Below are 14428 nucleotides of genomic sequence, written 5' to 3'. Positions count from 1 at the left end.
GTGCCCAGGGATGGCAGGACTGGACTGGGGGCTGTATTTAGTCTCTGTGTGTTCCAGGAAAACACTTTAATAACGACAGGTTTCCTGACAATAAAGGAAGGCTGAGAGTAAGAGCCCCATGTGTCATCTTGGGGAGACTGGAAGTGGGGCTCACACACCTTCCTCTTCTCCCACATCTGACAGCCCAGTGGAAGAGCAGCCTCCGGGAGAGAGCTTTTGGGATGTCCTCTCCGAAGACCAGCTGACAAATGGCCATGTCTTCCTCCTCCCTGCCCGAGTCAGGTGAAGAGGCTTGCAAAATTGTTGAGCATCAGCTGGATCAACTGCCCAGGGTAGAATACGTGGGCTGTCATGTCAGAGGTCTCTTGCTCAGGGCGGAACAGCGTTGGTCCAAACACAATTCCCAGGTTGTGGGCGGTCATTCGGTTCTTATCTGAGTGTGAGATCACCCTGGGGACAAAGCCAAGGACAGGGGAGGTAGGCGACAGGTACCCAACAAGCCAGTATAGCCCCATCAGATAGGTATGGAGCAGAGCAGAGATCACGCTGGGATCCCTCCACATGCTGGCTGAAGGAACCAAGTACAGAGGAACAGAGATGGGCCAGTGGAGAAACCTTCAGGATACGACTTGGAGGCACAAGTTGGGTAGAACTGTTTAGTTCTCAGCTCCAGGGAACACCCCAAAGTTCTTTAAGCTCACAACATGGGAGGCTTGTATTCAAATGTGCCCCAAAGCAGCTCAGCTAAACAAGCCACCCTGCCCTAGGGGGAGACTAAAGTCAGGGAAGGGACAGAGCAGAATTCCCTAATCTCACAGCATAGCTGGTTTTATTGGGTGCTCATTTGATGCTGAGCTAGCCAAAGGCTAGGATGTTAGTGCTCCCCATCAGTCCCTAAGCAACACCCCCCTCTCTGTTCTCCCCTGTTGGTCCCTGAGCAACACCCCCATCTCCATGCTCCCTGGTCAGTCCCTAAGGAACACCCCCATCTCCGTGCTCACGGCCAGTCCCTGAGGAACACCCCCATCTCCGTGCTTCCTGGTCAGTCCCTGAGGAACACCCACTCCATCCTCCCCAGCATGAACAGGCTGTTGAGTCTTCCTGACCTGCATAAATGCTCCAGGATGTACTGCAGTGTGTCACGGTTGGGCTTCGGCAACAAGTCTACTAATTTTTTTATTTCAGAGAGGCATTGATCTGGCTCAGAAAGTTCTAGAGAGAGCGACGGGAAGGACAAGAGAGAGAGAGAGAGGTTATGACAGGGTGGGTAAATGATGCACTCTTTCCCTTGTCCATGAATGGTATCATTTGTCTCGTGCTCTCCCCTCTGCACTTCGGTACAAGAGATTCAACCCAGGGCCTACAATAAGCACACAACTTACTGCCGAGCTGTAGGGCTCCGCTCTTTCCCATAGCTCACCTGCGACTTTCAGAGTTCTTCCCAACTCGATCCTCTAAACATTCACACACATATTCCCCCATCCCTATAGTTGGCATGTAATTATTTCCCATCCTCGCAGAGGAAGACGGAAGGGACCCCCTGTTCTAGTCTCTACTGCACAGGTCCTCCCATGGCAGGAGGATCACCGAAGCTCTTGACCCTTACCGAGGGCATCACGAAAATGAGGCAGCAACGGTGGAGGCATCAGAGGCTCTGGCAGCTCCCGTAAAAAAAGCTTCAAGGCTCCAGTGATCACATGAATGTCATCCCATTCCGCACTGTCTAAATCTAATTTGCCTTCTAGAAGGAAAAAGAAGTTCTTTGGGTTCCGGACTCAAAGATCAGGAATTTGGGGGGAAATCTAATCAAAACATGTCACAAGAATGTGACGATGGCCCATAGTAGGGCATGGTAACAACGGGGACAGTCTTTGTCGGGGTGGGACATGGGGGGGGGATTCCGTGGGGTACAAAGAGGGCATCAGTCAGCTTTTTGAGAGTCTGAGGTGTAAGTACCTTGTCCTGGCTGTTCTGGAAACATGTATCTCCCATCAGAGGTGACTGCCCGTTCTGTAACAAGCACAAGAAGAGACTAGTAGCTGAGACACGCAGTTCCGACTCCCTCCCTCAGAACCGCTCTTGGTTCTGAGGTACCGATTCTTCGATTCATTACTTCCTCCCAAGTCCTCTCACCTCTGTCTACCAGGAATCGCAGTTTCTGGACCACTGCCAGGTTCCCGCTCACTCGGTAAATGCCGTCCACATCCAGACCTAGGAGAAGAGGGATAGGGAAGATGGGGACTCGAAAAGTGTTTAAGGGAGAAAGGAGTCAGGAGGAAGGCAGAGATGGGGCGATTGGGTCCTAGGGCTTGAAAGGGGAGATTTTTGGAGTTTGGGAAACACAACCTTTTTTATCCACAGCCTCAACACAGAGCCGGACAAAGCTGGGCACGGTGTCCCCTTCCCTTTGGCACAGCGATTCCAACTGGCAACCGAACACTTGGTCTGCAGAGGAGGGGGGTGGATCAGTAAAGGTCCTCACTATCCATGTAAGCCTGGGTCTGCTGCCACGTGGGGGCAAGGACGCCCTGCCTCTGCTCCTCAAATAATGAGGAGTGGAGGAGAAGCAGGAGTGTCAGTTGACTCTAACCTGGGTCTGGAAGCTCTACTTTGAGCCTCACTAGAGTTTTTATTAATGCTAAGACTTGTAGCCCTGGCTGTCCTGGAACTCAGAGATCCCCCAGAGTGCTGGGCTTAAAGGCACCAGCCACTACCCAGCATGGTGCCTCTCACCTGTAATCCCAGACACTTGGGAGGCTGAGGCAGGAGGAATGCCTAAATTTGAGGAAAACCCGGGGATATATACTGAGAGTATATATCAATAACAATAAAATCTGAAAACCGAAACCTACACAAAACAGAAACACTAGTAAAGCTGGCACAAAGAGCAGTGCCCCACTGGTCTAGCCCAGCCTACCTCGGAACAGGCCTCGCTCCTGAAGGCTCTGCAAGGTTGGTCTTTTGGCGATCAGCCGCTTTAACTTGTTCCGCACGCGGTTCTTCTGCTCAGTGCCCTCGGCACCCCGACCTGCCAAACCAAGGAGTGTGAGCTCCAGCGGAGGACGTTTCCCTGCAACCCAGCCCGGCCAGCTCAGTCCCACTTCGTACTAGAAATCCTGCGGCTGCTAAGCCTTAGCAGTGGCTTGGACACCGGCTCTGACTCCAACTCGTCATCTTCACCAGCGCTCAGCTCCGCCAGCTCTGCGGGTCCCGAGCCGGATAGACGCAGCTCTAGGGGGTTCTCCCGATCCTAGACCCAGGCAGCCAGGGTGGGATTATGCAAGGGAGAGCATCGGCACCCCCACATTCCAGCCTGACTCAAGGTCAGGACTCCACCCGAGACCGCCTGGTTCCCACAGCCCTTCTCTTTGTCCCTCCCTTTCCCGGGTCTAGCCTCCAGGGTGCCTTCGGGGTTCTGCACCCTTCTAACCAGACGCTCGATGACCGCCCGCAGCGCGCGATGCCAGGCTCGCAGCTCTGGCTCCTCGTCCGACTGCAGCAGGAACTCATGGCCGGGAACCGTCCGGATCTGGGGGTCGGGCAGGAAAGGCTCGCGTCAGCGAGGAGAGCCTAGAACGCTGCGAGGTCGAGCGTCCTCTGGTCACCCCGTCCACTTCGTCCCCCAAATCTTTGGGGCCGCGCGAGACGGCACTTACGTGCAGGACGTTGCGGCGGCTGGACAGGTGGCGCCCGTTAGCCAGGGCCGCCCCACGCAGGTCCACGCTGCTTTCCGGCCGGCTTCCAGCCGGCGCCTGGCGATGACGGGAGAAACTGAGGCTGACTCTGTTTCCTCACCGCTTCCCTCTGGGTTGGTGGCGGTGAGCTGCTTCCGCCTTCCTTTACCTTCTCCTCCATTTCCTTCCTTGCCGCCCCCATCTGTTGACCCGAGGTGCAAACCAGTAACCCCCAAACCCTTGCTGCTCCCCCTGGCCGATGCTCACCCAGCCTTGGGACGGCGCAGACTGCGGCGGCCGCTCTCGGTAGAACACAAGGCTGTTACCAGTTAACACCACCCAAGCCGGGCCCCAGTTCTTCCTGTGGGGGGAAGGGAGGAGTAGAAGTAGTTAAAAGGTCATTTTAGAGTTTCACCTGGAGTGCCTGCTTCCCTCCTCCCCTCCCCGGCACCGTCACCATTGCTTTCTACCCTGTGAAACCCAATAGCCTAGACCCCTGACATATTCTGGGTCCTCACCTGAGTTTACGCCCTCCTTGAGCAATCTTGGTCATGTTGATCAGACCTGACTTTTCCTCCTGGGAAAGGCATGGGTTATTGCTTGTAAGCCACCCCTGTGTCACCCACAGCCCTCAAGGGTACTCTCTAAGGGGTAAGGCCTGTTAAAGTTTGGGGGTGGGGTGACTGGAGAAGAGCAAACACCAGAAAGAAAAATGTTATTTTCAAGGAGCAGAAGACAGGTGCAGAGAGGTTCTGGGCGTTGAGAGCCAGGAAAGACTCACGTGAGGGTCATCCAGCTGTGGCTGACAGGAATGCAGGGCTGCTGGCTGGGCCGGCAGGTCTCCCCAGGGGCTGCCCCTGCTCCGGCTAAGGCTTGATAAACCCTAAGGATGGGGCATTGAAAGAGGACATTCAATCTGGTGGTCCCAGGTTGCAGGAGGAAGAGGGGTGTGGCTGTGAGAGAGGGCAACGTTATGGTGGCACTGGAGCACGCCTTGCCTAAGGGGAGAGTCATAAAAAGTTAACCTGGACGCTGAGACAATGGGGTGTTCTCACCTGTCCATCAAGCCATTCCTGAGGTTGTGAGGCCCCACTGTTCCTAATCAGAGTCTCTGTCTGCTCCATGGAGCCTGGTTTCTGGGTTTGGGGGAGACAAAGCAACATCCAGATGGTACCTCAACAGTTCAGCAATTCTCACCGTGTTTTCTTTCTTCTGACCTGAGAGCCCCAGAGAGAAATGGGGAAGAGGGGTTTTGAAGGGACAACGGGACGCAGAGGAGGAAAGGTGTCTTGAATATGACTGTGGCATGGCACAGGAGAGGCGTCTTAGTGAGATCTAAGTTACAGGGGTTGTTAGTGACAGCCGAAGCCTGTGTCCTGGCAGCTCTAACAATCTAAGCTCTGCCACTTGTCCCCAGTAATCAATCAAAGTGACAATGCTAAAGGGCAGAGAATAATTTATCTGGGGCTAGAGAGATGGCTCAGTGGTTAAGAGCACTGACTGCCTTCTGGAGGAGTGGGAAGGGGGAGTGCAGCTGGTCCAGTTCCAGGATGTCTGACGCCCTCTTCTGGTCTCTGTGGGCACTGCATGCATGGTGGTACACAGACATACATGCTGGCAAAACACCCATACACATAAAATTATTTATTTATTTATTGAGAAGTGGATCACTCATATAAATAAATTTGATTATCTCCAATGCTGCTTTTGGGGTCTAACATGAGGTTTAGGTTTGGATAGAGGACAAGAGATAATTATAAAGTCAGGCATGGGGGGTGCGCACATTTAATTCCAACCTGGGAGTCAAAGGCAGGTGGATCTCTGTGAGTTTGAGGCCAGCCTGGTCTAGAGTGAGTCCCAGGACAGTCAGAGCTACACAGAGAAACCTTGTCTTGGGTGCGAGGGTGGGGTGGGATGGTGCGGGGTAGAGGTAATTGTTACTAAGCAGTGTGGTCCTTGCCTATCTGTGTCTCAGCTCCGTTCTCGGACGCTGATGAGGACTTGACAAGCTGTGAGAAAAGTGTGACCTGTCCTCCTGGGAGACAAGTTCCTTCTCTGGCTGGTATCAGGACCCCAGCCGTTTACTTCCCCAGCATAAAACTCCCGGGGCAATTCTAATCCCTTGGGGTCCGTGTCTCAATGGTCTGATAGCTGAAGGAAGAGACCCAGCCTTCCTCCTAAGAATTCCGGGAGCTGCTCCCAGGCGTCTAGCCTTGGGGGCGGGGACGGGGATGGGGGATGGGAGATCCAAGTTCTTCGGGACAGAGACCCTGGACATCAGAGAAGGCCAACCAGATTACAAGACACAGGGAGCTCTGACAGGAGGGGCTGGGATCCTGCCTGCCAGGGAAGTGGGGAAGAGGAGGTGGGTGCTGCCCCGTCCCTCCCAACCGCTCTCCCATTTACTCACCTTCGGCTCCGGGCCAGGGTGACCCTGGTACAGGGCTAGAAACCCCAGTCCCTGGCTGTTTTTAAAAAAATTCTCCCCTCACAGCCTTCTTTGCTCTTCTCCGCACTTCCTGTTGCCAACTTCCCTCCTCCCCCACGCAACCCCGCCCCAGGGCTGCAGGAAAGGGGAACAGGCTTTTTGGGGGGTGGGGTGGGGAAGAGAAAGTGCCCCCTCCTCACACCATTCAGAGGAAAAGACAGCAAAAGGTGAGGGGCCACGCCAGGGGAGGATGAGAGAAAGGACTTATCTGCAGCTGACAAGGAGGGGGGGAGCCAGGTTGGCTTGTAACCCTAACATTTGGGAGGCTGAGGCAGGAGGATTATAGGAGTTTGAGGTCAATCTGGCCTACCTAAAGAGTCCAGCTCATCTGGGCCTACTACAGAGTGAGACCCTGGCTCAAAATACAACTGACAAAAGAGAAGGAGGGGGAAGGGATGGACTAGAGAGCTATAACTTTGGAAGGAACTTGCCGGTAGCCCGACTTGAAGACAGGACAGAGGACAAACCTCGCCCTGGGCTAGGAGTCAGAAGCAGAGGAAAAGCAGTCTGTTGGCCTCCTGCTGTTGGGCTGGACTCGCGTCTCCTTAGGGCCTGTGTCTTTTGCTGTCCTTCCTCACCCCTACTTTGCTTGTAGCCTCTCTTTCTCCACCTGCAGGGTCTTTTCCGACCACCTCAGCATCTTCTTTATTTTATTTATCAGACTGATTTAATGCCACCCTCTCCCACCCTCAGTCCTTTAAGGGAGGACAGTGTCTGTCTCCTTTACTTCTGTGCCCAAAACAGGGCCTCATGGTAGTGTAACTGACCACGGACCGTGCTCTGGTGAAGATCTGTGACTCACCTTGTCGGTACTGGCCTCTGTCATGGAGCCTTCCTGGGGGAGAGATCTTTCTCTTGGTCCTTCCCTGAGGGGTTTCAGGAAGCAGGGTTTCAAATAGGCCATGCTGACACTTCTGCACATTTTGCGGGAACAGGGAGGAGGTTGCTCAGAAGTAACCTGGGTTTCCTGAGACAGGTAGAGTTCCTCCAGGGAGCCATGAAACATCTTTGTCCCTGAAAAGAGAGGAGGAGGAGTGGCAGGTGATGACAGATAGGGCCTCGGCTGAGTTGTCAAGGAATACAGAGGAAAGCTACCGGAAATGACTTGAGACCTAACCAGCTTAGAGCTAGGAGGGATAAAAGGTGATACCACCATGGTGGATGTGAGAACAGCGAGTCTTATCAAAGGGAAGCGAGACAGAGGGGTCACCAGAAGTGAGAGGCAAACCCACTAAGTAACTCTCTCAAGCCAGGGAGGCAGGAAGGGGAAAGGGGAAAGCTTGGAGTTTACTTACCAGAACTCCAGAGGGATGCATTGTGGGTAGAGTCTGCTGGTCTGGGGCAGGAGAGTGATTCCTCGGTCATATACGCAGCTGGAACAAAGATGGGCCTGGACCAGGAGGATACTCCTAGGCGCCTTGCCAACCACCAGTCCGAGTTGGTCTTTCGAAGCAGTTGGAACCTGTCACCTTCAGCCAGAGACACCTCCCGGCCATCTGCCCCAGTATAAGTGAAAGGATAGAGGACGCAGAGCTGGGGTCCCCGAGAAGGGCTTTGTAGACTCACTCCAAGATTTCCCCAGATACTTGGCCACCACCGGCCTGAGAGCATTGTGGTCAGCACTGTCACCTATGGGAAAAAGGAGAGTTGAAGTTCCAGAAGGAAATAGGAGTGGGTGCCTCCACACAGAGGAACATGGCTCTTAGAGCTGTGTGTGTGTGTGTGTGTGTGTGTGTGTGTGTGTCTTGGATGAATGAGGACAGGAGCCTTGGAGAGACAAGGAAGGAGGAGACTAGACAGAAGCCCTGTGTGGGAGAGATCAGCACAGTTTGGGGACTGAGACCTCCTGCATGGTGTGTCTGATGAGGAAGTATATATAAACAAGGTGAGAGAGGATGTGGTCAGTAGACCTCAGTGGCTGGCAAGGCAGGAAATCAGAAAAGATGACCGAGCTCGATAATTTTTTCCTTTAGATACCTTGTGGAGGTCACCCGAAGTTTCAGGGGCAGAAAGAGTTGGTCCTGAGTGCTGGTGGGAGTCCTGAGCTAGACACGGAAAGACCAGAGAGGAACACGGGAGAAAGTACGAGGGAGAATGACTAAGGAAAGGTTATGACTTGTGACCTTTATTAAGTTTGCACAGGCCTTGTTTCTATGACCAACTGCCTCAGACGTAAACCTTTGTGTTTCCTGTACAGACAGACAGACAGAAAAACTGTAAGAACGAATGAGAGGGAAAGAGAAAGGGGCTAAGAGAAAGAGGGGTTCACATCACCTAGGACACATTTTGGGGGTATGAGCCTCTGCATCGGCCTTTTGGGCGGGTTCCCAGGTTTATTGTGGGGTTCTGTTAATTGCATTTTTGTGTTATCTGAGTGTTTTGTTTGCATGTCTGTCTGTGCACCATCCAAATGTCTGGTGCTTGAGGAGCCAGAAGAGGGTGTTGGATACCCTGGATCTGGGGTTTTAGGTGGCTGCGAACTGTCATGTGCATGCTGGGAATTGAACTCAGGTCCTCTGGAAGGATAGCCATGTTCTTTGTTTTTTCTTCCTCTGGAGACAGGGTTTCTCTGTGCATCCCTGGCTGTCCTAGAACTCACTCTGTAGACCAGGCTAGCCTTGAACTCACAGAGGTCCATCTGCCTCTGTCTTTCAAATGCTAGCATTAAAGGTGTGTGCCACCTGATAGAGCACCATACCTGGCCTCATTGACTTATTTTTAAGGTTTTTGTTTTGTTTTGTTCTGTTTGCTTTTTTCCAGGCAGTGGTGGTGCATGTCTTTGACTCCAGCACATGGGAGGCAGAGGCAGGTGGATCTCTTGTGAGTTTGAGGCCAGCCTGAACTAGAGTGAATTCTAGGACAGCCAGAGCTACACAGAGAAACCCTATGGATGCCAGAAGAGAATGTCAGATTCTCTGGAACTAGAGTTACAGACGGTTGTGAGCTGCCACACGGGTGCTGGGAACCAAACCCGGGTCCTCTGGAAGAGCAGCAGTGTTCTTAACTTCTGACTTTTATCCTCCTTGAAACTTTTCCAAGTTTTCTCTTTATAAACATTTCCTTCCTCAAGGTTTTCAGGTTATCAGTGACCTACCAGGGCTGGGGATTGTTAGGAATTTTTCCTAATGCGAGCCCTCTGTCAACGCAAAAATCCCAATCACCCCAAATCACAACAAGCCAAATTAAAAAATATCCAGGTTTAATGGGATTCCTGCGCTCTAGGGTGGCCCCGAGGGGAAACTGGGAGGCCGTGAACTGGACCACCAGGAGGAAGGAAAAGAGACCAGGTGTTTCTCCTTTGGGAGCTCAAATACCCTGTGTGAGTGGTCCTGACTCTCCCCTGGGGAGGGGTCAGGAACTGGCATGCTGGGGTTTGGAGTCCAGACCAAAGCAACACCCAGGCCTGGGGGCTGGGATGGATGCGAGGGGCTGGGGTCTATGCTCACAACTTAACAGGGATTCATCCTGTATCCAGCAGCATTTGAGAGGCTGAGAGAGGAATGCGGAGCTGAAGGCCAGTCTGAGCTATTTAGTCAAAGCTCGGCTCAAAAAGCAGAGCAGAACAAGGCAAACCTGTCTCCCCAACCGTCCCTCGAACTTCTCGAAGGCAACCACACAAAGCAATCTTCATTTCCTATCCCTGACGTCTCCACTTTCCCAAGTACACCCCAGTCCTTGCAAGCACTTCCTAATCCTTCAGCTGTGACATTCTGTGGCATGCGACCCAACTGCTCCTTCCCCTGCTGGTGTCCTTCCCTGTTCCTCTTCTGGCAGTTACTTCATTGCGGGAGAGTCTTCCTCCGCCTGCTCCTTAAACCACAAAAACCCATCTGAGCTGTGTCTTTTGCGCTTTGAGTCGCTCCCTCAGTGATCGGACTCTCTCAAATGGCCTCTGTATCCTGCTAAGCACTGTATCTCCAGTCCAGATCTTCCTCTGGAGTCTGGCCTTATCCACCATCCACGGGAACACTCTGCAAGTCTTCTACAACAAATTCAGTACCTGCCGAAGTGTCCATATCAACCTTCCCTACAAATCTTTTTCTCCAGCATTCAACTGCCAGACTTAAATCCAAAAAGAATATCTATTGAATCCTTGCTAACACTTAGGCTAGGCGGGACCATGCTGATTGTGGTGATAAATCTGGGCCATTGCCCTCTCATGCAATTAAAGCCCTCTGTGATAAGGATCGCCTTGGTAGAGGAAGTTAGAAGCATCTGCAGGAGAAGCATGTGCATGCCAGAAGCCCTGCAGCTTCTTGTCTGTTTCCTCGCTGCTCACATCGATTCAACTGATTACCAAGTACTGAAGTTGGTATTTTCCCAAATCTCCTCCCCTGTTTTGCTGGCGATTGAACCCAGGGCCTTCTGTACAGCAGACAAGATATTTGACTACTGAGCTACATTCTAGTCTTTGTATTTCTTCTATTTATTTTTTGGTTTTTTGAGACAGGGTTTCTGTCTTTGGCTCTGGCTGTCCTGGAACTCACTCTGTAGACCAGGCTACTCTTGAACTCAAAGAGATTCGCCTGCCTCTGCCTCCCATGTGTTGGGATTAAAGCCATGACACAAGTTCTTGGGTTTTCGAAAAGGTCTGGCTATGTGGCTCATGCTGTTGTACAACTCAAGCGGACCTCTGTGAGTTCGTGGCTAGCCTGGTCTACAGAGTGAGTTCCATGGCAGCCAGAGTTGTTATACTGAGAAACCCTGTCTTTAGGGCAGAAGAGATGGTTCAGCTGTTCAGTTTGTGCAAGGCGGTGCATCATGCATGACCGTTTGTAACTCATTCTAGGGAATCTAACCCTCTTCTGTTCATGTGGTGCACAGACACGCATGCAAGCAAAACACCTATACACATCACTATTTTAAGGAGAAAAAACTATTTGGGGGCAGGGTCTCATGTACGCCTGGCTGGCCTTGAACTGACTAGGTGAAGATGACCCTGAATTCTTGATCCTCTTGCCCCCCAAGTTTGGAATTGTAGGCATATGTCGGAATGCCTGGCTTTTTTACTTTTCGAGATTTATATCTATGAGTGTATGAGTGCTGGAAACCAAACTCCAACCTTCTGTTAGCACAAGGGCTTGTAACCACCGAGCCATGGCTCCAGCCCACCACCATAGAGTTTTCATTTATTTATTTTTTTTTTGAAACATGATTTTGCTTTACATTCCTGAATGGCCTAGTACTCTCTATTTGGCCTAAGACTGACCCTTCTGTGTGCTGGGACTACAGGCCTGCCCATCCAGGCCTGGCGTTCTCCTCCTATCACCTACCCTCTAGCATCAAAGAGTCTGAAATCTTGAAAAATTAAGTGTTTGTGTGTGTGTGAGGATGTGTGCATGTGAGTGTAGGTGCCTGTGCAGTCCAGAAGAGGGCGTCAGAGTCCACGGGACTAGAATTATAGGCAGCTGTGGGTTGCTCAGTGTGAATGCTAGGGGCCCTGGTTCTCTGCAAGGAGACTCTGCAGGACACACTCTCGGCCATTGAGCCGTCTCCCCAGCTATTTTACTTTTTGTACCTTTGCTTATTCAGCGTGTATGCATGTGAGTGTGTGTGTGTCTAGAGGGAAGTGTTTTAGGTGTTCTGTTTCCACTCTGTGGGACCTGGGGATTGAATTCAGGCCATTAGACTTGGTGGCAAGCACCTTTTATTATTATTTTGGTTGGATGGAGTCTGTTGAGAGGGTTTCACTGTGTATCTCAGATTAGCCAGCCTTTGGGCTCCTTATGCATCTTATATGAATCCTAAACTGGTCTCAAACTTCTGTCCGGGCCTCCTGAATACTGGGATTATAGGTGTGAGAGACATGTCTACCCCATATGTCTATTTACTTATTTATCTATTTGTTATTTGGTTTTTCAAGACAGGGTTTCTCTGTGGCCTGTCCTAGAACTCATTCCATAGACCAGGCTGGCCTCGAACTCACAGATATCTGCCTGTCTCTACCTCCTGAGTTTAAAGGTGGGATTAAAGCTGTGTGGTCACCTGGCCACCCTATATTATTTTTAAGGGGATACAATGATGAATAAGGAGCCAGCAAGATGCCTTATTGGGTAAAGGTGCTTGTAGGGGAAGTCTGAAGACCCACATAAAGTTGGAAGATGAGTGTGGTGGTGCACACCTTTGATCCCAGCTCTTGGAAGGCAGAGGCAGGTGGATTTCTATGAGTTCCAGGCCAGCCCAAGCTACATAATATGGAGACCCTGTCTCAAACAAACAAACATAAATACATAAGTAAATGATGGAAGATGAGAACCAGCTCCACAAAGTTGTCTTCTGACCACCGCGATGTGAGCCCCACCTTAAGCACACGTACTAAGTTTTTAAAAAGATAAACAAGATATCCCTTATTTTTGGCTTTTTAGTATAGTCCTGGCTGTCCTGTAATTCACTCTGTTGACCAGGCTGACCTTGAACTCACAGAGATCCACCTGCCTCTGCCTCCTGAGTGCTAGGATTAAAGGCCTGTGCCATCACTGCCCACCTTAGGATGCCTCTTAGCTTACATGTGTTCCTTTCATTTGACTTTGTGGTGAAACCTCTCACTTTCCCTCGATTCGACCTTTTCCTTACATAGGCCCTCAGCTCCCTTCGCTATGACCATCTAGTTCTCTTACCATGATCGTACATAAACGTTAGTGTTAATATTTTCAGAGTTTTGCTTACAAGTGAGTGTAACTTTTTTTAATTAGCAGAGAAAGCACCAGATGACCTTCCTCCTTAGCCAACGTCCCAGAAACCTCCCCTTGCCTGTCTCAGACAAGAGTCTCCCAACTCAATGTCCCTCCCTTCTACTTCTGTGCATCTCTCTAGCCATCCTCCTGACCTCCTCGTACTCCTGATTTCTTATAATCTTCACTTCCTGCCAGCTAATTGCTTCCTCCACCTTTTGGTAGCCTTTATGTAATCCTGCTTTATTTATTTTTAAGATTTATTTATTTATGTTAAACAGGGTTTCTCTGTGTAACAATCCTGGCTGTCTTGGAACTCACTTTGTAGAACTTGCTTTGTAGAACAGGCTGGTCTCATACTCACACAGATCTGCCTGCCTCTGCCCCACAAGTGCTGGGATTAAAGGCATGCACCGCCGCAGCCTGGCTGGTTTATATTTATGTATACAGTATTCTGCCTACATGCATGCCTGCAGGACAGAAGAAAAAACCAGACCTCATTATGGATGGTTGTGAGTCACCATGTGGTTACTGGGAATTAAAATAAGGTCCGCTGGAAAAGCAGCCAGTGCTCTTAACCACCGAGCCATCTCTCCAGCCCCAAGTGTAACATTTCTGTGCAGTGCCCATGGAAGCCAGAAGAGGCTGTCCTTTGGAACTAGTGTCACAGAGGCTGTGAGCTGCATGCTGTGCGCTTGGAACCAGAGCTTAGCCTTCTGCATGAGCAGCGAGTGCTCCTTAACCTCAAGCTCTCCAGTCCCTTATTTTTTTTTTTAATTAACTAAAAACAAACCAGGGCTGGAGAGATGGCTCAGAGGTTAAGAGCACTGACTGATTTTCCAGAGGTCCTGAGTTCAATTCCCAGCAACCACATGGTGGCTCACAGCCATCTGTAATGAGATCTGGCGCCCTCTTCTGGCCAGCAGGCATACATGGAGGCAAAATGTTGTATACATAAATAAATAAATCTTTTTAAAAAAAAAAACAACACCAGATTAGCTTTGGACTCAAAGAAATCCAACTGCCTTTGCCTTCTGAGTACTGGAATTAAGGGAGTGCCCCCTCACATCCAGACCCCCACCCCACTCTTTTTTCCCCAATGTTTTAATTTTATCTGTCTGGGTGTTTTGTCTGTAGGTACACCTGTGCGTTACATGCAGGCAGTGTTCAAAGAGGCCAGAAGAGGGAGTCTGATCCCCAGGGACTGAAGTTGCAGACATTGTAACCTCACTGCACACAAACGCTGGGAATCAAAGCTGAGTCCCCTGGAAGAATGGCCTGTGTTTTTCACTGCTGAGCCATCTTTCCAGGCCTACATAGGGCTCTTGTAGCTTATGCTAGCTTGCAATAGAGGCAGGTGAATTGAATTTCTGATCTTTTGTCTCCACCTTCCCAATGATGGGTGTGCCAGCCTGGCACTATAGAGTGAACCCAAGGGCTTGTACACACTAGTCTACATTCCCGGCTCCTAAATAATACATTCTCACTAGTCACATCCTTTGTAATTGGTGGGTATCTACGTATCTACAGTAATTTCCAATTTTTTACATTAATGCATTATTTTTTTTTCCCCAGACAGGGTTTCTCCTGGAACT

The 14428-nt window shown here is 50.7% G+C and overlaps 1 protein-coding gene across 2 annotated transcripts; it reads right to left on the bottom strand.

Moving 5' to 3' along the window:
- Positions 1-55: 55 nt before the first annotated feature.
- On the bottom strand, positions 56-7773 carry Arhgap9 (Rho GTPase activating protein 9). 2 transcript variants are annotated; one of them, XM_041671617.1, is made up of 16 exons: positions 7458-7773; positions 6965-7176; positions 4730-4810; positions 4456-4557; positions 4193-4251; positions 3942-4035; positions 3657-3752; positions 3431-3529; positions 3109-3250; positions 2918-3028; positions 2347-2445; positions 2134-2211; positions 1957-2010; positions 1607-1741; positions 1107-1212; positions 56-450 (listed from the first exon to the last, which is right to left on the bottom strand). In XM_041671617.1, exons 1-16 carry the CDS (start codon positions 7771-7773, stop codon positions 279-281), a joined length of 1956 nt encoding a protein of 651 aa, XP_041527551.1. In that variant the 3' UTR covers positions 56-278. The 2 variants fall into 2 exon arrangements, with proteins under 2 accessions (XP_041527551.1, XP_041527559.1); XM_041671625.1 differs by having other exon boundaries at positions 1607-1738.
- Positions 7774-14428: the final 6655 nt, after the last annotated feature.

The sequence above is a fragment of the Microtus oregoni genome, unplaced genomic scaffold (assembly GCF_018167655.1).
Source record: "Microtus oregoni isolate MIOR12 unplaced genomic scaffold, Mior012 000001F_ref0000356, whole genome shotgun sequence".
In the NCBI taxonomy this organism is placed as follows: Eukaryota; Metazoa; Chordata; class Mammalia; order Rodentia; family Cricetidae; genus Microtus; species Microtus oregoni.
The sequence above is the reverse complement of the archived record's forward strand: the minus strand, read 5'-3'. Positions and strand labels throughout refer to the sequence as shown.

Bases quoted from the DNA above. Each gene is read 5' to 3' on its own strand.
- Arhgap9 (XM_041671617.1), bottom strand. From the start codon at position 7,773: ATGCTCTCAGGCCGGTGGTGGCCAAGTATCTGGGGAAATCTTGGAGTG. The intron at 7,177-7,457 runs GTAAGTAAACTC...CTCTCTTTTCAG, and splicing joins TGCATCCCTCTGGAGTTCTG to GGACAAAGATGTTTCATGGC. The intron at 4,558-4,729 runs GTGAGAACACCC...CCCCATCCTTAG, and splicing joins AGGAATGGCTTGATGGACAG to GGTTTATCAAGCCTTAGCCG.